Source organism: Ipomoea nil, unplaced genomic scaffold (assembly GCF_001879475.1).
Source record: "Ipomoea nil cultivar Tokyo-kokei standard unplaced genomic scaffold, Asagao_1.1 scaffold0875, whole genome shotgun sequence".
Taxonomy (NCBI): domain Eukaryota; kingdom Viridiplantae; phylum Streptophyta; class Magnoliopsida; order Solanales; family Convolvulaceae; genus Ipomoea; species Ipomoea nil.
The window spans coordinates 865722-886994 of record NW_017617303.1 but is presented as its reverse complement, the minus strand read 5'-3'; the positions used below and the strand labels follow the sequence as shown (position 1 = coordinate 886994).

Genomic DNA, 21273 nt, shown 5'->3' with positions numbered 1-21273 from the left:
ATAGTGGAGATAGATTCTCAACCACATGTATAACCAAGGAATTTGTTACCAGCTCATCTTGAACTTTATCTTCATTCCAACCACCACTTTCTTCATCCCATATAATTAGGCTGATTCAATATTGCATACACTAAGACTACGCTATGCCAATAAAAACACTAACATATGCCAATAAAAACAAAATTAATATTTTCATATTAATTATGTACTAACACTAATACACTATGCTATGCAGCTTCTCCTCATATTTCTTCCTCGTAACCAGGCAAGAGTCTCTTCCCTGCTCTACAATTACCTTTATTTTCTTTCCTGTTTTCGTATTACTTTTGCAAAAAAATAGTAAGCACCCTTCCTGCGAATTACATGCTTAGAAAGCTGGCACTCCCAGCACACTGGTCGGAAGAAGCTGTTGTATGGGAATCATCTGCCGGGCTTCGCTGCTCTATAGACAGTGATAACAATTTAGAGTTTTCAAGTTTTTGACTGTTCTTGAGTTAAAAGACACGAATTCTCTGTTCAATAGGGACGCAACAACATGGACATAATGCAGCTCTGCCCTTCTTCCCGTAGCTCTTGTTACAGTTGGCACACACAACTAGGTGAGCACAGGGGAGAAAGACAACAGACACCTCATCCTTCAAGCAGAGAATGCATTCCCTATCAGACCCAACTTCCTTCTCTGCAGAATTCTCAACGTTGTCTAATTCATGCAGCAACCTGGGGGCATTCACCCCATCTGAGTTCCCTGTGCTTAGCTCGGATGATTTCAGCATTGAAAGATCTTGTTCAAGGCGTTGGAGGTCATCTTTCTGCCTCTGGAAGTCTATTTCTACCTTGAGGCGCAGAGCCTCGAGTTTCCTTTTGTTACCAGCCTCGGCAGCCTCTTTGAACTTCTGTTCTTCCTCTATTTGGGTCCGGGCTACCTCCTTGGCTGCCTGTTCCTTGCACCACTTTTCCTATCAAACAGAAACAGTACAAAATTTACTGAGACATTTATCAACTTAGGCCGCACAGAATTGGCACAGGTAGAAGTGATAATATAGTACTTCAAGTAGTAAATAGGCAAACAGGGACGGGGCAGATCAAAGCTTAGTTGGGCAGATGTTGTTAAGACTCCAGACACAGATGATAGATCAAGAACTTAGGACTAAGGAAAGCACTAAACAAAGATAATAGAATAATTGATTCCAAACAGCAAACAAATCCCAAAGTAAACTCAGTTGAGTTTAGTTCATTGAATATCACAGTCATTCATCACAAGCAATAATAGAACATCAAGAGCATCACTAGATGAGAAAATGTATAACAAAATCAACTTAAAATCACCCAAACAGGCAGGTCACAGCAACTATCAAAAAACTACAAAGGTTAAAGAGTATATAAAGCAAGTTGGCTACAGGAATTGAATTCAATACGGTGAAGTAGTTGAACAAGAATGTGAGCCCAATTCAAATCAAAAATTAAAGCAGAAACATAATAAATAATCAAGCAGATAAAGAAGCAATTTGGCTCAGTCAACAACCAAGTATGGAGAGACTTATTTTCCAGAAATGGTGGAAAGTTACTGCATAAGAATGGTAGTATATTAAAGACTACAAGAAATAGAAAATTTGATACATCTTTAGCAAACCTAGAAGAAGAATAGAAATAAATCTTCAAAAATTAAATTTTCATAAACAATTTAGTGAAATGGTATAAAAGAACTCATACCAAAGTATAAAACCTCATTCTCAAAAGTGCAACTTTAACGTCGCATTCACAACGGGCGACAATATCACATTCTCTAACTTTAAAATTAAATATATATCTAGAGTTTTGAAGACATGGCATATTGACACAAAAATTTATTGTCTATGCTATAGCATTTTTAAAATGCGACAGATTGACACAAAAAATTATTTTATACACTAGATTTGAAAACACAACATATTGACACGAAAACTTATTGTATATGCTACATAAACAATTTAGTGAAATGGTTTTTAAAAAAAAAAAAAAAACAAACAAACAAACAAAACTCACACCAAAGTATAACAACCGAATTCTCAAAATTTGCAACATTAACATCGCATTCACAACGGGCGACATTAATGTCACATTCTCTAATTTTAGAATTATATATATATATATATATATATATATATATATATATATATATATATATATATATATATAGCATTTTGAAGACAAAACATATAAACACAAAAATTTATTGCCTATGCTAGCGTTTTGAGAACACGACATATTGACAAAAAAATTTATTGTATACGGTAGCTCAAAAAACTCAACATATAACACAAAAACATATTGTATATGCTTCTAAAGAATTTAGTGAAATGGTATTTTAAAAAAAAAAAAAAAAAAGCACGTCGCACCAAAGTATAACAACCTCATTCTAAAAAGTGCAACATTAACACCGCATTCACATAGAGCGACGCTTATGTCACATTCTCTAATTTTAGAATTAAATATATATCAAGAGTTTTGAAGATGCAACATATTGACACAAAATTTTACGGTCTATGCTAGCATTTCAAAACGTGACATATTGACACAATAATTTATTGTATATGCTAGCTTTGAAAACCCGACATATTGACACAAAAACTTATTTTATGATGCTAGAAATTTGAAAACGCAACATATTGACACAAAAATTAATTGTCTATGCTAGCATTTTGAAAACATGACAGATTGACACAAAAATTTACTGTATACGCTAGCATTTTGAAAATGTAACACATTGACATAGAATGTGCATTGGGTGTGGTTGTCATTTTAAATTTAATTCAGAATGTGGTTGTCATGTTTTCTTACATTTACATTTTAGAAGAATACTTTTAAATAAACAATTTGAAAAGATTAAAATATTTTTGGAATTCTTCAAAAGAAAAGCAAGGTGGCTTGACTTCTAAATCCTACTCTGTTTCATGTTTTCATTTGAAGAATGTGGTTGTCATGTTTTCTTACATTTATATTTCAGAATACTTTTGAATAAACAATTTGAAAAGATTAATATTTTTGGAATTTTTCAAAAGAAAAGCAAGGTGGCTTGACTTCTAAATCCTACTCTGTTTCCCCTTTGCTTGAATCTTCGTAAGATGTTGTTCAAAGAAGAGTAATGACTATAATGAATTAGCATCTCTGAATATCAAATAATGCAATAAGATGAACTAGTAGCAAGCATTCTATGATAAACACACATTACCAAACGTAATTGTTCAAGCAAATGTAAATTGGTTAGGTTGCATTGTTGCAAAGAATTCCAATCTGAATAGAGCCTAAAATAAGCAATTGGTCTTGTCAAGGAATTCGGATAGCTGATGCTAATCACCCAGTTGATTAAAATATTTAGATGTATTTTACATTTTAAAGCACTTGGGATAAATGGAACATGAAATTTTTAGAGCTGGTATGCAGCCACCAGTAAAAACATATAGTTAAAAACAAACCTCAGCTTTCTTTTGATCTGCCTCACCCTGAGCCAGCTGTGCTGCCAAGTCTGAACACTTCTGTTTCTCAGCTGCAATATACTCCTGAAGTTTAGATACCTGTTTCTTCAAAGCTGAAAGCCTTTTCAGGAATTTCTTCTCCATCTTCGCAACCTCCATAGAAGTTGTTGCAGATTCTGATGCACACAGTTTATATGCCTCGATTTCTGCTCTAATTTCTGCATTCTCAGTCTCAAGCTTTCTCACAGTAGATTTGACACGGTTCACTTCACCACTTGCTTTACAGAGAGCATTCTCCAATTCTGTGAGCTTCTTCGTGAAATTGTCCTCAATGGTCTGCTTACCCTTCTTCACACTTTGGGCCTCCTCCCTTTCCATCCTCAACATCTCAAGCTCAGTTAAGTCATCCATTAATTTTCTTGCAACTTGAATTACTTTCTGATGAGCCCATTCCTCCCGCTCCTTTCTCTGCCTCTCAAGATCCTTGATTTGATGGATCAAACTCACAATATTCTCATCATCTTTATCCATCTGGGGATGCCCATGCTCTCTACTCTCGTCAAGATTTAAATAATCAAATCTACTTAACACATAGTTGACAACATCTTGATTTTTTGAATTCTGGGATTCAGAATACCCAGATGGCAAAAGGCTTGATGCTGCCTGTGACTGATTTTGTATATTTTTGTAGTTTGACCTAATCCAAGCATCAAAAGTCGCAACATTCCTCTTCAGCAATGACTTCATTAAAGGACTAAAATTGAACCTCTTCGGGCATTCAACCTTCACCTGCTCCTCGGCACAGTAAACCCACTCACTGCTATCAAGCTCAGCGCCGGGAGTCGGGCTAGGGTTTGTGTTCTGGGCAGAATCATGACCTCCCACAAAACAATTCAAAGGCTTGATCCCGGATTCCATGATGGACTTAGATAACAGAGTCCTTTCTACAGCATTGCCAGTGTTGTTATTGCTGCTGCCCTGCTCCGGGTCGGGTTTCGCCGATTGGTTACTCTGATTGGCACAGATATGCTTCTCTCTTATGTTACAACTCATTTCAATTCTAGATACAGACTGAAAATTCAAAGCAAAAACTCAACAAACACAAAACTAACCAAAAATAAAAACTAAATTTACACGAATTTATATGTTTTCTATCCAATCTTCGAATGAATCGCATATAAGTATTCAGAAATGAGATAATCATATAGAATTTCAGAAATGAGATAATCATATAGAATTTCTATAGAGTTACTGAGTTAGAAAAGATTTTCATTTGATGCAGACATGCCGTAGATATTATACAGAGTATTTGTTTTTACTTTCTAGTTTCCTTGTTCACACAATACATTCAATCACATGATCACAAAACCATAATCATCAAAAGCTATTGAAAATAAACCAGAAAATGGGCTTTAAAAGAGTAAAAAATGTTCACCAACAAATAGTGAAACAACAATCCGCAAAAAAAGCCAAAACAAAACAAAAATCACAGCAATAGCTACAAATTTAGAATAAAAATTCATCACAATTTCGTAAATGATAACTAAAACTAACTAGGCAAAGTAAACCAAAATTTCCACTGTCCACGCAAGCAGCAAATCAACTGCACAGCATAATTGACAAACCAATAAATTCACAAATCAAAAAATTCAATTCACACTATTTCACAGACTCCTTTGATATGGAGAAGCATAGCATCAATACAAAGATTATACAGAAATTGACAAAAATTGGGGAAATATACATCACATATATGAACAATATACAAAGAATACATAAAAAAAAAAAAAAAAAAAATGTTGAAGATTGAAGATTTAGGGAATTAAGGATGTGTCATTTATGGAATTAGGGTTAACTACTTAACTAATTAATATTAAGAGAATATGGTTGAAAATTGGTTCAAACCTGAGTATTTGGAAGTTGTTATCTACTTGCCGGAGTGCCGGATGACTGGACGTCTGGACGACGGTCGGACGGTAAGCCGTTCAGAATCTGAGATGCCTGAGTCGCTGGGAATCTGGACGAACAGAGAAGATGAGTTGTGAGGCGTGGCTATAGCAGTGCGTAACCACAAATGAGCCTAGGAGCAAGTCACGAACTAAGGTCGAAGATTGAAAATAAATAAAAATGGCGATGAAGATGAGTGAAGATGGGTTTCACACAGTCACAATTCGCAAAGAACTAAAGGAGATTGACTTACATATATCGCCGGTGATCGTCTTTTGAGCAGAAGATAGCTACTGAGAAGAGACAGAAAGAGAGAGAGAGAGAGCGCGTGCGAGAGAGAGTAAAATGAAAAATGATTACGAGATTACTGATTACAATAACACGTTAATCATAGCGTGTGTTATGTGTTTTACGGAAGGATAGTTGGGTCATATGGGCCTGTGTTCATATTGTACTTGTTGATATTATTTTGCTTTGCTATTTCTAAGTAACATAAATATATAATTAAAAATGATAATTCAATACTTCAAAATTAGAAATAACATAAATATATAATTAAAAATGATAATTCAATACTTCAAAATTATTTTGACAAAGAAAATATGCTGAAAATCCTCTCCATAATTACTTACCTATTAATTACGGAAATATTATTTTAGAATAAAATATGTTGCCAATCCTCTCCATAATTACTTACCTTAATAATAATAATAATAATAATAATAATAATAATAATAATTATTATTATTATTATTATTATTATTATTATTATTATTAAATCTTGTCTAGTATGCTGGCAATCTTATTACATTATTACGTTACTATTATGATAATAAGCTAACAGTCAAACGTGTTAATTGCTTACCTTCTTAATAATAATAATAATGATGATGATGATGATGATGATAATAATAATAATAATAATGGTAATGTTATTATCTTATTTTGTTTACTTTCATTACTACTATATAAGACAATCATTTCCAGATTGGAGTTATATGTGTTTGATTTTTTTTTACTTTTTCTTATTACCGTAATCAATATTAATGTAATTTAGGGTCCGTTTGGAAAGCAGGAAAATGACTTCTGGAAAATGTTTTCTGGAAAATGAGTCATTTTCCGGAAAACATTTTCCTTTTCAGTGTTTGGTTGCATTATGGAAAACTGTTTTTCTGTGTTTGGTTCATTTTCTGAAAAATGAGTAGAATTGTATAATTAAACATTTTAATTATTTTATTTAGAATATTACAACATGTATAATAATATATAATAATATAATATTAATTTTAAATATAATAAAAAATAGCTAAGTTTTTCAAAAAAAAAAAAAAAACTAATAATATATCAAAAATATTATGGTGGTGGTGGTGGTGGTGTAGTGGTAGTGGTGTTATTCATTATATAATAATAATAATAATAATAATAATAATAATAATAATAATAATAATTGGTGGTGGTATGACGGTGGTGGTGTGGTGGCGGTGGTATGGTGGTGGTGGCGACGGTGGTGGTTGCGGTGGTATGGTCGTGGAGGTGGCGGCGGCGGCGGCGGCGGTGTGATGGTGGTGGCGGTGGTTGCTGTGGTATGGTGGTGGCAGCGGCGACGGTGGTTGCGGTAGTATGCTGGTGGTGGCGGTGACAGCGGTAGTGGTGTTTGTGTGATGGTGGTAGTAGTATGACGGTGGTGGCAGTGGTCGTGTTGTTGCGGTGGTGGTGGCGGCGACGGTGGTTGCGGTGGTATGGTGGTGGTGGTGGCGGCGGTGGTTGCGGTGGTATGGTGGTGGTGGTGGCGGCGGCGGCGGTGACGGTGGTGTGGTGGTGGTGGCGGTGGTATGGTGGTGATGGCGGTGGCGGTGGTATGGTGGTAGTGGTGGTGGCGATGGTGGTTGTGGTGGTATGGTGGTGGTGGCGGTGGTAGCGGCGACAATGGTTGTAGTGGTATGGTGGTGGTGGTGGTGGTGGCGGCGACGGTGGTTGCGGTGGTATGGTGGCGGTGGTTGCGGTGGTATGGTGGTGATGGCGGTTGCGGTGGTATGGTGGTGGTGGTGGCGGCGGCGGTGGTTGCGGTGGTATGGTGGTGGTGGTGGCGGCGGCGGTGGTGTGAAGGTGGTGGTGTGGTGGTGGTTGTGGTGGGGGTGTGATGGTGGCGGGGGTATAGTGGTGGTGGCAGCGGCAATAGTGGTGGTGATGGTGGTATGGTGTTGATGATGTTGGTGGTGGTGTGATGTTGGTGTAAAAGTTGGAAAATGACTTCCCCCCAAAAAAAGGGGAAGTCATTTTCCTCCAAAACAAGCCTATTTTCCAAAGTCAACGGAAAATGATTTCCGTTGACTTGATTTTCCAGGCACATCCAAACACTGAAAACTTGGAAAATGATTTCCAGAACTCATTTTCCAGGTTTCCAAACACACCCTTATTCTATTTTAAAAATATATAATAGACTCAGTGTAACAATATGCTTATTTTTATGATATTTTGCATCATTCATGAAATTATACAATCATTGATAATAATGATTATGGTCAACTAATAAACTTGTAATGGTATTTTGTATCCAGTACATATATTCTTTCACTATCATGCTCAATTTTTTACCTGTGATTTAAAAATTTTGTACTGGTATTATTTACAATATTTAGTGTACAATGTTTAATTTAATTTGTTCCAATTATTGTATTTTTAAAATCTTTGCATCCAGTAAATGCATTCAAACATTTACTTGATGATCCGTCTTACTTACAAAATAGGGCGTTATTGACACCAATCATCTCCATAATTACTTACCTTAATAATAATAATATTATTAAATCCTCTCCAATTTGCCGGCAATCCTATTACATTATTACGTTACTACTACTATAATAATAATAATAATAATAATAATAATAATAATAATAATAATAATAATAATAATAATAATAATAAAATAATAATAATAATAATAATAATAATAATAAGCTAACAATCAAACGCCTTAATTGCTTATCTTAATAATAATCAATATATATTATAAACGCGTAAATTAGGTTAATTTAAAAAAGAAAATGAATATTAATAATTAATTGAAAAAAATGATCGATAATTGACTAAAATGTAAAAGGAAATGATCAGGTCATTGAATTTTAATTTTTCACAATAATATTACATAGCCTAATACATCAAATCACAATTATATCATAAATCTTTCACAATTTTAAACAATGAAATGAAAATTAAAAATGGAACAGAAATATTTCAATAATAATATTCTACATCATCAATAGTAAATGCATATTTTAAACAATAGTAAAGGTAAATTAAAAATGCAGTGATACTTAAAAATGGAACATAAATGTTAATAATATTCTACATCGTCAATTAAAAATGGAACAAAAATTGGGTAAAAATTTCACTGCATCTGATATTCTAATTGGCTAATTAACTAATTGACTGAAAATAAAAAAATAATAATTGACTGAAAATAAATACGATATTACTAATGGACGAGATTGTGTTGCTACTACTAATGTCGTCTACAAAGAGATTTCAATAATGTGTAAATACAATCGTTGATATTATATTTTTTTAAATGACAAAATTACTATATATCTAGACAAAAAAAATATATATCTTACATATAAATGAATTAAGATAGCAATTCATTCCTATAACTGAGTTATTAGAGAACGAGCACATTTGCATGATTTATAAAAAATACTAAACAATGACAAATAAAATCTCCAAAGTTAGAGCACCGCATGCATACATCTACACATTACCTATTAATTTGAGCAATTATTTGCTCAAATTCAAGCAATGATAACATCAAAACACACAAATGATCCAAACTACATTTTCAATTGCATTATATAATATAGAGTATTTGATGTTCTAATTAAAATAATTATATATGCATCCAAATATTCTTAATATATTACACCAAATCCATGATGGCGGAAATAATAATAATAATAACAATGATGTTATTACCTTATTTACTTTACTTTCGTTACTACTATATAAGACAATTATTTCTATAAATATTTACCGTGCCTCTACCACCACAATTATTCATCGTGCCTCCGCTATTGTATCTGTTATTGTTTTAGCCATAGTCAAATAAGCTGCACGTAATGGCCCCAACTTTTGTTCAACTCAATGCCATAAGCGTCTGCAGTGCGTGAGCAATAAGGATACGGTTGATTCGACTCTACGAGGTCAAGAACAATCAAGGAGCTTATACCACAACAATTTTAGAATCTGTTATAGAAGATGTGGAGGTATTATTTATTCTTATTTACTGTTAAATGTTTAATTTACTTTTTTTTTTCCAGATATTGTATTTTTAAAATTTTGAATGCTATTTTGCATCATTCACGAAATTATACAATCGTTGATAATAATGATTACGGTCAAATAATAAATTTGTAATGGCATTTTGCATCTCATACATGCATTCTAACATTATCATGCTCAATTTTTTAACAGGGATTAAAAAAAATTTGTCATGGTATTATTTAGAATATTTAGTGTTCAATGTTTAATTTAACTTTTTTTCTCCATTTATTGTATTTTTAACATTTTTAATCGTATTTTACATTGAGTACATGTATTCAAAAAATTATAAAATCATTATTTGATTGTAATATAATGATCACGGTCAAACAATAAATTTGTAATCAATCTTTTCATCCAGTATATACATTCATTCAAGCATTATCCCAGTATATGCATGTTTTACATAATCATGCTTATTTTAAAACTAGCATTTTGTACGCGCGATGCGCGAAAACCTATGCCCAATATTAAAATATTGTTAAGTAACAAAATTTAAAAATTTACACGGTATTATACATTCATTCAGAATATTTAGAATATTTAGAAGATTTAAAAATTTGTCATGGTATTATTTAGAATATTTAGTGTTCAATGTTTAATTTAACTTTTTTTCTCCATTTATTGAATTTTTAACATTTTTAATCGTATTTTACATTGAGTACATGTATTCAAAAAATTATAAAATCATTATTTGATTGTAATATAATGATCACGGTCAAACAATAAATTTGTAATCAATCTTTTCATCCAGTATATACATTCATTCAAGCATTATCCCAGTATATGCATGTTTTACATTATCATGCTTATTTTAAAACTAGCATTTTGTACGCGCGATGCGCGAAAATCTATGCCCAATATTAAAATATTGTTAAGTAACAAAATTTAAAAATTTAGTTAAAATTATGTTTCGCAATTTCTTAAAGTGATGATACTTTTGAATTATCATATATTTGAATATTATAGTGATCAAAACAAAAAAAAAAGTTATATTTTTATATAATAATGATTTACAAATAATACTAAACTAATATATGTATACAAAAATTATATATATATATATATATATATATATATATATATATATATATATATATATATATATTCATTAGAAATAGGCCAAAATAATGTCAGGCGGGAGAAGATCCCAGTACATAGCAGCAGATTGCTGGTAAGCCGTAGTAGCTAAAGTATGAGCTAAATAATTGTCTAATCTAGAAATAAACACACATATATAATTTAACATTCATATAAATATTTAATTAAAATATAATATAATTTATAATTAAATTAATTGTTATATGATAATTTTAATAAAATGATAATTAAAAATAGGAAAAAGATATGATAGATGTAGGTGTATGGTAAGATTGGTGGATATATTAAATATTAACGGTGTTATAACGGTGTAAGGGTGATTTTGTCCAATACAAATGAAATGTACAACAATTAAAGCAAAATGTATATATTTATTAGCATATAAAAAAGGGACAAAAATCAAGGACATAACTTGTATTGGCACATATTATGTTTTTAGATTATATTTTTATAAATAACTTTTGTGTTATAAATAATCATGTAATTAATAACTTTTATGTTATTCCATTCCTAAATTACTGTAATTTAGGAATGGAAGATTGGAGTTATATGTGTATGATTTAATAGAAGAGATCGAAAAATTTGCCCTTCGGTGTCATTTTCCAACAGATATAGTCACTTGGTTCGGCCAAAACCGATTGCACCACTCTCGTGCTATAGAGAGCACGAGAGGTTGTGGTGCACCGACAACACAACTCTCGTGCAACGATGAACACGAGAGTTGCACTCTCGGGTTGCACCACAGCACGAGAGATGCACATTTTCCAACATATATAGTCACTTCGTTCGGCCAAAACCGAGAGCACCAGATATAGTCACTTGGTTCGTCCAAAACCGAGAGCACCACTCTCGTGCTACAGAGAGCACGAGAGGTTGTGGTGCACCGACAGCACAACTCTCGTGCAACGATGAACACGAGAGTTGCACTCTCGGGTTGCACCACAGCACGAGAGATGCACATTTTCCAACAGATATAGTCACTTGGTTCGGCCAAAACTGAGAGTACCAGATATAGTCACTTGGTTCGGCCAAAACTGAGAGCACCACTCTCGTGCTACAGAGAGCACGAGAGGTTGTGGTGCACCGACAACACAACTCTCGTGCAGCGATGAACACGAGAGTTGCACTCTCGGGTTGCACCACAGCACGAGAGATGCACTCTCGTGTTGCTAGTACTATGCTCTCGGGTCAACCTGCATCAGCCTGTTGTGCGGATTAAACTCAACTGTTACGGAGTTAAATCAGTTAATACTCTTTTAATTCCAATTTTTTAAATCTGAGTTTAATCCTTCTTAGTGGTGGCTGTTACAGGTGTTACACAATTGGTTTTAACACCAATTCAATGGCCATGTTGAATGCCATCACTCCAACATCCCTATATAAGACATCGATCTATACTGAGTACAATTTTGTATTGTTATTTTGAGTGTATCAAGTACTGTCAACACTTGTTCTCACAGTATCTAGTCCAACCATGCATACCATGAATGGTTGTAACAATACAAATCAGTATGATACTGAACGACACCTTAGAAATTCTCAAAAAATATATACAGTTTTTTTTTTTTTTAAATGACTTGATAATTTGCGCCCGGATCAATATTAAGTACAGTGGAAAATGAATCTGACTTCTTACTACATTGAGATACCATTGTGCTATTTTAACAACCAGTGGTTTCTTTATGATAGATAACATGCTCAATATTAATGATATAACCGAAACCTGCATTGTGATTATATAATTCCGATTCTTTTTAAGATTTCAGCAAATTATGATATAATGATATTCAAAGCATCTATGAAAAATCAGCGTTAGCTCTTGCTCCGTCAGTGGACAGGGGATTGGTTTGGTTTTACCACCAAGTTTGGGTTTAAGTTACAAGGGAAGGTTAATGAATTTAGAGTTCCTATAGTGTAGTTTTATTCGTTATGAATACCACACGCTTTCCTTAAATCTAGAAATCTTTTAAAAATAATTTAGAAATCTTTTTCGTCATTTATCACATTCAAGTTTATGGACACCAAGATATCCTTGTGATATGAGTTACTAAAGAAGAAAAAGGAAGACGAATAATGCTGACCTATGTCTGTGTTAATGGGAAAATTTCATTGGAGATAAATTAAGGAAACCATCATTCACCATTCTCAAGAACTTCTGATGAGAATTTCATACTCTCATTTGATTGAGCTTTCACTTTGTGCTTAGGGGTGTTCTCAAATGATAAGTCCAAGGCATCAATGTGCCTGCAGGTGAGTAAGGTAGGCATGTTCTCATATGGATTTTGGGGCATGCAATCAATATCCTGCTAAACGATAATGATGGAATTGATTAAATCGGGGGTCCGGATTAATTAATCTGAATAGATAAATAAATGTAACGAATATGTGATTAAAACGATAATAGGAGTATGAATATCGGTACGAATATAGTCACGGGGACTGATATTGTATTAATTGAACGTGTAACACTATTACAGAGGTATGGACGTGTAATAACAAGATAAGCAAGTTTTTAGGACATAAGATAGAACATGCCCTTAACAAGACAATTACTAGGCTATTTATGCAAAGGAAATTCCAACCAATTACGGCTAAATTCGTGGAGGGTCACGGGACTAAATCCAAGCCCATGTGCTGGCCGTGAGACTAAGTCAAGGCCCATCACTCTGGGCCCGGAGGTAAGCTCCGGGCTTGAGACTCTTCTTGGGCTGCTCGGGTTATACATTCCCGGACCCGGGTCTCTATCATTATTGGGTCATTTCCAATATATCCATCATCAGTCCATCCCAGTCCCCCACTCTCTAAGTTGCGAGAAGTCGGCAACGAGAGAGAGTAAACATTTGGCCCAATCGAAGCCGCTTCGAGGCTCTATGCTTGGATGAATGCTTCAGCGTCAACTTGAATGAAAATATTTTGCAACACCTTTAAAACCTTTAGCCTTGCACTTTAATCCGTGAGAGTCCTCTCCGTTCGAGAGCGGGCTGTCTGGACGACGCAGGGTTGTTTATTAGATTCTTGCTCGCGTGATTTTGCTTTGTTTTTTATTTTTTATTTTTTTATTTTTTACGTAGTATGTAGTTATTTGGCCAAGGGTACTCTTGGTTCAAAAACTCTTCCGTTGGGGTTGGTACGCGAGGTCAGACCTCGTGCCCCTTTAGGGTGATAGCCCTTCGACGCAGTTCGTTAATCCAGCTTCCGATGCACCTTACTCGGATCCGAATCCGGCGGCGTCATTTTGTGTGATGGAATAGTCTCCGTGCGACCGCGCGAAGAGCTTGGATGATCAAGCCATGGGAGATCGGCATTTCTGGCAGGTGGAGTACGTGTGCACGCGGTGGAGTGATCGTAATGACAATCCGACAACAGGCCTGGGAAGTTGGCGGCGGAGATTCACTTATCGCGGTCCTCTGGAATCGGCTAACATTTTTTCAATCCGACCTATCAAACGCTTGAAATCGAGATCCCACTACACTTGTCTCAGCATTGATATGATAGATGTAACATTGTAACTGACTTGGCCTGCAGCTTCCTTGTATCCCATGATGGGCGCGCACCATTTTGATGTATATATGGGGCATCGATCACTTCCTGAACGGTCACTGGCCGATGGCTTTGGAAGAATGTGAAACAACCTAGGTCCAATTGGAAGATTATGCACATATCTGGCTGAGAACGATTGAGTATTAATTAAAAAAAAAAAAATCAAACCAAAGAAAAGCATGTGGTTGCTGCAAATAATAAGCATGCCCCAAGAATGAATCCCACTGCAAATTCATAACTCAGCAGCCATTTCCCATGGTAATGCATGATACGATAAGAATTGATAATACAAGTGCAAATTAAATATTGCCCCTCATAATTCTGTGAGTCTTGCAAGCCGTTGATCACCGTGGTGATGCCTCATCAAGTTTGAATTGAAATATCTTGCATGGTGGAAAATCTAACAACAGCTGGTAGTGGAAAATGGCCATGCAACTCAAACGCTACGGAAGAATATAGGCATGGATTGTGCGCATTGCGCTGGAGTGCGAGAAACGGACCGACAATGACAAGATCAATTTCTTGGACAAGGTGATTTGATCCATGTTTTGCGATTGGAAAATAGTTGATCGTGGTAGTAATGTTAGACCAAAAGTAGAGAGCACGCTCGAGCTTGTACAGCCGCTCTCAACAAGAGAGCCAATGATGGAATTAATTAAATCGGGGGTCCGGATTAATTAACCTGAATAGATAAATAAATGTAACGAATATGTGATTAAAACGATAATAGGGGTATGAATATCGGTACGAATATAGCTACGGGGACTGATATTGTATTAATTGAACGTGTAACGCTATTACAGATGTATGAACGTGTAATAATAGCTGAGATTAAAACGAACAAATCACACAGATTGAGGAAACAAACCTCTTTAAAATATTAAAAAATATAAATTTATGGGAAAATTAGTCTTATTAGAATCTATGCATTACTATACAGAGTATTGTGCATCCCTATACAGAGTATTATGCATCGATAAGTCTATAGTTGTGCATTCAAACACCACCTAAAAATCCTACAGTTGACATCTCAATATCCTACGATGCACTGAACTATGTGCACTAATGCACAACTCACCAGTCTACGGTGCACAACTTACAACACTAGGTTGCACAACCAGCACACACAAATGCACAATCGTACTATTCAGGCATTTGTACATATACACGACCATCCAAATATAGACAATATTATATTCAAAAGAACGAGCGAAAAAAATAAAAAATACCGATTACATTGCAAGGGCGAACACTCAATCAATGATGAAAAAATCGCGGCTCTAAATCGCAACGGTGGTGATCCAAAAAAAAAAAAAAAATCAATTAAGGCAAGGATTACACATGCCTTCACACTTAAAAAAAAAAAAAAAAAAAAACAAAAACAAAAAAAAAAAAAAACAAAAAAACAAAAAAACAAAACTACCCAACTTTAACAAAAAACATCAATCCATGTCATAGTTGGAAATCAAATCTAGGCCATCGAAAAAAAAAAAAAAAAAACGAACGCACAAGATTAGTCCTCACGTCCTCACCTAAGAATGAGTCCTCATCTGATCCTTAATATATATATAGGATTATTTTCAAATACAACCCCCCCCCCCCCCCCCCCTTAAAGTACAAACTGTGTGCATGTAAGTATGTTAATGTGTGCACGAGCTTTGATGGATGGTTGTGATTTTTTCGTCCTACGCGCTGTGTGCATGTAAGTATGTTAATGTGTGCACGAGCTCAAGTTTGTATTTTAAGAGGAATTTGTATTTTAAGGGGGTTTGTATTTGAATACAACCCTATATATACTAGTTTTTTACGCGCATTGCGCGATTGAGATAATGCCCAATGTTTTTTTTAAAAAATAAGTACTTTAAAATATATTAAGGCAAGATAATATTGAAATTGTTCATGCATAGATAATTGAAGGTTGACCAGGACTATGTGGTCCAATGGTATCCGGGTTGGACTTCCATTTAGAAGGTTGTGAGTTCGAGCCTCAGTGGAGGCGTTATTAGCTCTTTGTAAAGTAATTGAAGGTTGAATTTACATATTTAAATAGGTAATTCTTCTCCCAAAGCTTGAGTCCCCAACCCCAAGGGCCCCCCACACTCCGACCTGACAGAGCATTGTGGGAAGTTGTAAATCACGGTGACTCAATAGTTCAGCAGACAGGGCCAAATGCTGATACACACAAGGGATCTGCCAACTTTGGACATAATTCCCGCATTGCCGCCGCCGAGGTTCAAACCTTGGTCTCTTCTCCCAAATACTACCCACTAAACCATTGAGCTAAGCCCGTGCGGGTTAAATAGGTAATTCTAAGTTTACAAATGCAATAAAATAATTGTATATGTATGGTTGAAACCAAATAGGGACATAAGGGAGAACAAATAAAAATTAGGACATAAAATATTAAATATATACTAATATTGTTTGAGGAGATTCTGACATTAGGATTTGTGGTTAAGTTCTATTAAGACTTTAATATTAGAATTAGATAAATGTGTAGTTATAATTCTATATTAGACTTTAATATTAGAATTAGACTAACGGTGAATTAACGGAAAAGTTAAATGGATAATCATATAATTAAGGATAAATTAGAAAATCTTAAAAGAAAAAAATTAAAACCTGAACAATATGAACCATTCATTTGATTTAATAATTTGGCGGTCATTTTTTCTACCCAATGTTAATAATTAAATAAATTCGCTGGTCAAATCCGCTAACGCTAACCGCTAACTGCTGATTGTCAAACAAGGACATTGCGAGGTAGTTCTCACTTCAATTTGTTGTGTGATTTGAATACTCTCTTTGTCACAAAATCTCTCAAAGTAGTTAATATGGTTGGCTTTATTAATTATATTTTTTAAATTTTTTCATGGTATTAATAAAATACTTGGTAAATAAATACATAGCATTATTTTATGTTATAACTTTGATATTTAATTAGAAAAATAGTGCACAAAAAAGATAATAGATAATGTAGTGAATATAATCAATTGATGAATTTGAATGTAAAAATTTTTACATTTGAGAAAAATAACGACAATATAACTAATGAAAATATTTCTTTTAATTAATTTATTGATAATTAATAATTTGTTTTTCACTGAATAAAGACATTGTAAGGATAATGTAGCGAATATAATCAATTAATAAATTTGAATATAAAGAATTTTTATATTGAAAAAAATAAAGACAATATAACTAATAAAATTATTTATCTTATTTAATTTATTGATAATGAATAATTTTTTTTTTGAATAAAGATATTGTGGACACATAATTCTAAATTAAAGAAATGCATATGTATTATTTTTTGTTGTAACTACTAAATTATTATTTATATAATTTAATAAGAGTAAAATAGAGTACTAATTATGCCAACTTTGATTGGGATGAGGTTCGAACCTAAGACCTTTTTTTATTGAAATCAATGAGTAAGTTAACGGTGAACTAACGGCAATTCTTAAAATTTTAACGGAATTAGTAACGGTGTGTGGGTATTTTAGGAAATTTTAGTGTAAAATTCAAATCTGATCAATCTTTTAATCAATCTAAGACATTCGTTTGATTAAAATCTGTGACCGCCATTTTTTCTACCCATTATAGGCCTAACTCTCTTATTAGTGTATATATATATATATATATATATATATATATATATATATATATATATATATATATATATGGAAGGGATCAGGTGTGAGAAGGGCTTCTCGTGCGGTTGTGCGGGTGGACGCACATTAAGCATTAAACTGACGCACTTTAAATACACAACACACGCACATTAAGCACATAAACAAAACACCTTAATAACACAAACCCACGCAACTTAAGTACAAACCTCATGCACGTTAATTAAGCACAAAACATAGGCACTTAAGTTTCAACAACTACTCACATTAAGCACAAAACTCACGAACATTACTCACTGCACAACTGCACGGAAGACACTTAAGCGCACTGTAGGAACTTACTTTTATATATATATATATATATATATATATATATATATATATTGACACTTGATTTAAGTTCCACCCAAACCTAGCCCACAAAGTTGATTTTTTTAACGGTGGAAAAGTCACAATTGATTTAAATTCCACCCCAACCTAGCCCACAAAGTTGATTTTTTTAATGGTGGAAAAGTCTGCTTATTATATTCCTAGTCCACTAGGATCACTACTCTTTAACACGATGAAATGATGAATATCTAACCTTACAGTCACCCATACATTTCTCCACACTCGAGAGGGATAAGAAGAAGAAGATGATGCATGTTTGTGTGACTGGAGGTGCAGGTTACCTGGCCTCTTTTCTCATCAAAACCTTGTTGAGCAGAGGCTATACAGTGCATGCCACTCTCAGGAATTTAGGTGAAAGAAATACCCTCCATTAATGGCTATCTTGCTTCTTTAATGTGGTCTAAAAATCTGATTTTTTTGGGAGTAAAATGTATAGGTGATTCCACCAAGGTAGGGCTTCTCAAAGGACTTCCTGGTGCAGAAACAAATCTGAAACTGTTTGAGGCAGATAGGGAAGGAAAGATCCACAGCCAACTTTCAACCTTGCGCAAGAAAGAGAGCATCTATGCTATACATTCAATAAGTCTCTAAAAGACTTTTGTATAAATAGTGAGGCAAATCCTCTTTCCAAACCAACGTGGGACAAAAGCTCACTTTGTACCACATTTTATGTCACCAATTTAAGTAGAAATTAATTCTGTAACGAATGACGACGCCTTTTCGATCTTAGTTTGGAATTTGATTTACACCCTCTGCGCGCGAGAGAGAGCCTCTATACTATACATTCATTAGGTTTCTAAAAGATTCTTGTATAAATAGTGGGGCAAATCCTCTTCCCAAACCAACGTGGGACAAAAGCTCACCTTTCCTCTCATTTTTCTAACTCAATGGGTCTACTTTGAGAATCAATATCTCATTCACTCATTATCCTTTTTGAGTGTACAATATATCAATCTCTTTGTATCACTACGAAGAATCCGAATCTACTTTGACCCGACCCAAATCGAAAGTAGACCCCACTGATAATTGTATCACAAAATAGCCACTTAATATGCCATTTTATACAATTTTAAGCTATTTTTTCCAACAGATTTTGGAGCTGTCTACAAATTATATTTGCAATTTCATGGATCAAAATATTTTAATTTTAGAGAAATGTTAGTTCAACATATGACATACTATATGTTGTCTCATGTCTGTAGTACAAGAACACATCGGAGGCAGCAGTGGATGGGGTGAGGAGTATTGTGGATGCATGTATAAGAGCAAGAACTGTGAAGAAGCTCATCTACACTGCCAGTGTCATGGCTGCAGCTCCACTGAGCCACGAAGACGCTACCAGTTTCAAGGACTCCATGGACGAAACTTGTTGGACTCCTTCCAATTTCCCAATCCCTTACCCCATTGATTTGCTTGTGGTATGTATGTATGGATGTTGTATGCATCTGCAGCTTTTTAAAAAAAAAAAAAAAATAGTTTTCTTGATTATATTTCTGGGTGCAGTAATTCTGTTGATGCTCTATTTGCAGAACTACGTGCATTCAAAGGCAGCAGCAGAGAAAGAAGTGCTGAGTTACAATGGGAAAGGGATACAAGTGGTGTCTCTTGCTTGTGGCCTAGTTGGAGGCCGCGAGACACTTCAATCTGTGATACCTGAAAGCGTGGGGTTGATCGTCTCACAGGTTGCAAGGGACAAGAATAGGTATGAAATGCTGAGGTTTTTAGAGGAATTGATGTCAAAAGTTCCACTTGTACATATACAAGATGTAACTGCAGCACATATTTTCTGCATCGAGAATTCGGACATCAATGGCAGGTTTCTATGTGCTAACTGGTACCTAAAATCCGTCGAGATTGCCTCTTACTATCAGAATCATTCCCCCCTCATTACCATCCCTCAAGAGTAAGTACTATGTTACCGTACTGTTATAGGTGCCAAGTTGGAGATTAAAAGGTTTGAATTTGATGATTTGAATGTGTGTTTTTGTGCCAGGTTCATTGAGGATTCAATGAGGGAGACAAAGTGGGGTTCAAGAAAGTTGGAAGAAGCAGGATTTGAGTACAAATATGACTATAAGATGATACTTAGTGGAAGTGTAGAATGCGCCAAGAAGTTCTGCAATCTCCTTAACTAAACTACAGTTATTAGTTTCCTGTTCCAAACAGCATGTTCAAATACTATTTATGTATGTTTTAAGAATAATTTGGTCTGAAGTTGAAATGAAGATAACAATTTGCAGCTGAAACATGGTTTCCTACAAGTATGATGTGAGCCATGTTTCTCTTGTTTGTTTGAATCTATTTGTGGGATTAAGTTCATTAAATTGATAATTTAAATGCATATTCACTTGTTTTCTTATTAAGATATGATTTTACACTTATTTTGAATGTTTTACGGTGTTTGTTAGTGTTTTGAAACTATTGTAGATCAAATACAAAAGCAATGAAAGTTCTAAGACAAGTTTGGAGTCAAATGGACTGAATGGTGTTGTTACAGAAGATTCGACACGTCGAGAATCAGCGTCGAAATAATCCAGTAGCCGAATGGTGGTAACCGTCGAAGACTCGACGCATCGAGAAGTTCCACAGCCCGATTCCGAAGAATAGTAGAGGACTCGACGCATTGAAAGTTTCCAGAGAGCGTTCCGGAAAAAAGACGTCTAACTCGACGCGTTGAGATGTCGAATTGGCTGGGCGAGATTTTGGAATGTTTTGTGCGAAAATTTTCTATTTTGCCCCCGCTTGGCTCCCTCTATAAAAAAAAACTCATCTTCTCTCAACCCTAGGGGATAAATATGTGTTTTGGAGACAAGAAAGAGGAGATCAAGAGCTACAAATTGCCTCGGGAAGAAAGAAGAAAAGCTAGGAAGATTTGGGAGAATCGCTTGATTAATTCT

At 34.5% G+C, this 21273-nt stretch overlaps 2 protein-coding genes across 2 annotated transcripts; one reads left to right on the top strand and one right to left on the bottom strand.

The window, feature by feature from the left end:
* Window positions 1–30: 30 nt before the first annotated feature.
* LOC109179011 (MND1-interacting protein 1-like) lies at window positions 31–5755 on the bottom strand. The gene is made up of 3 exons (XM_019328576.1): window positions 5653–5755; window positions 3453–4523; window positions 31–956 (listed from the first exon to the last, which is right to left on the bottom strand). The coding sequence occupies exons 2-3, from the start codon at window positions 4503–4505 to the stop codon at window positions 495–497; spliced, it is 1515 nt and encodes a 504-aa protein (XP_019184121.1). The 5' UTR covers window positions 4506–4523; window positions 5653–5755; the 3' UTR covers window positions 31–494.
* A 13861-nt stretch (window positions 5756–19616) lies between these two features.
* LOC109179012 (protein BRI1-5 ENHANCED 1-like) lies at window positions 19617–20622 on the top strand. Its single transcript, XM_019328577.1, has 3 exons — window positions 19617–19794; window positions 19906–20279; window positions 20370–20622. The coding sequence occupies exons 1-3, from the start codon at window positions 19681–19683 to the stop codon at window positions 20509–20511; spliced, it is 630 nt and encodes a 209-aa protein (XP_019184122.1). The 5' UTR covers window positions 19617–19680; the 3' UTR covers window positions 20512–20622.
* The last annotated feature ends 651 nt before the right edge of the window (window positions 20623–21273 follow it).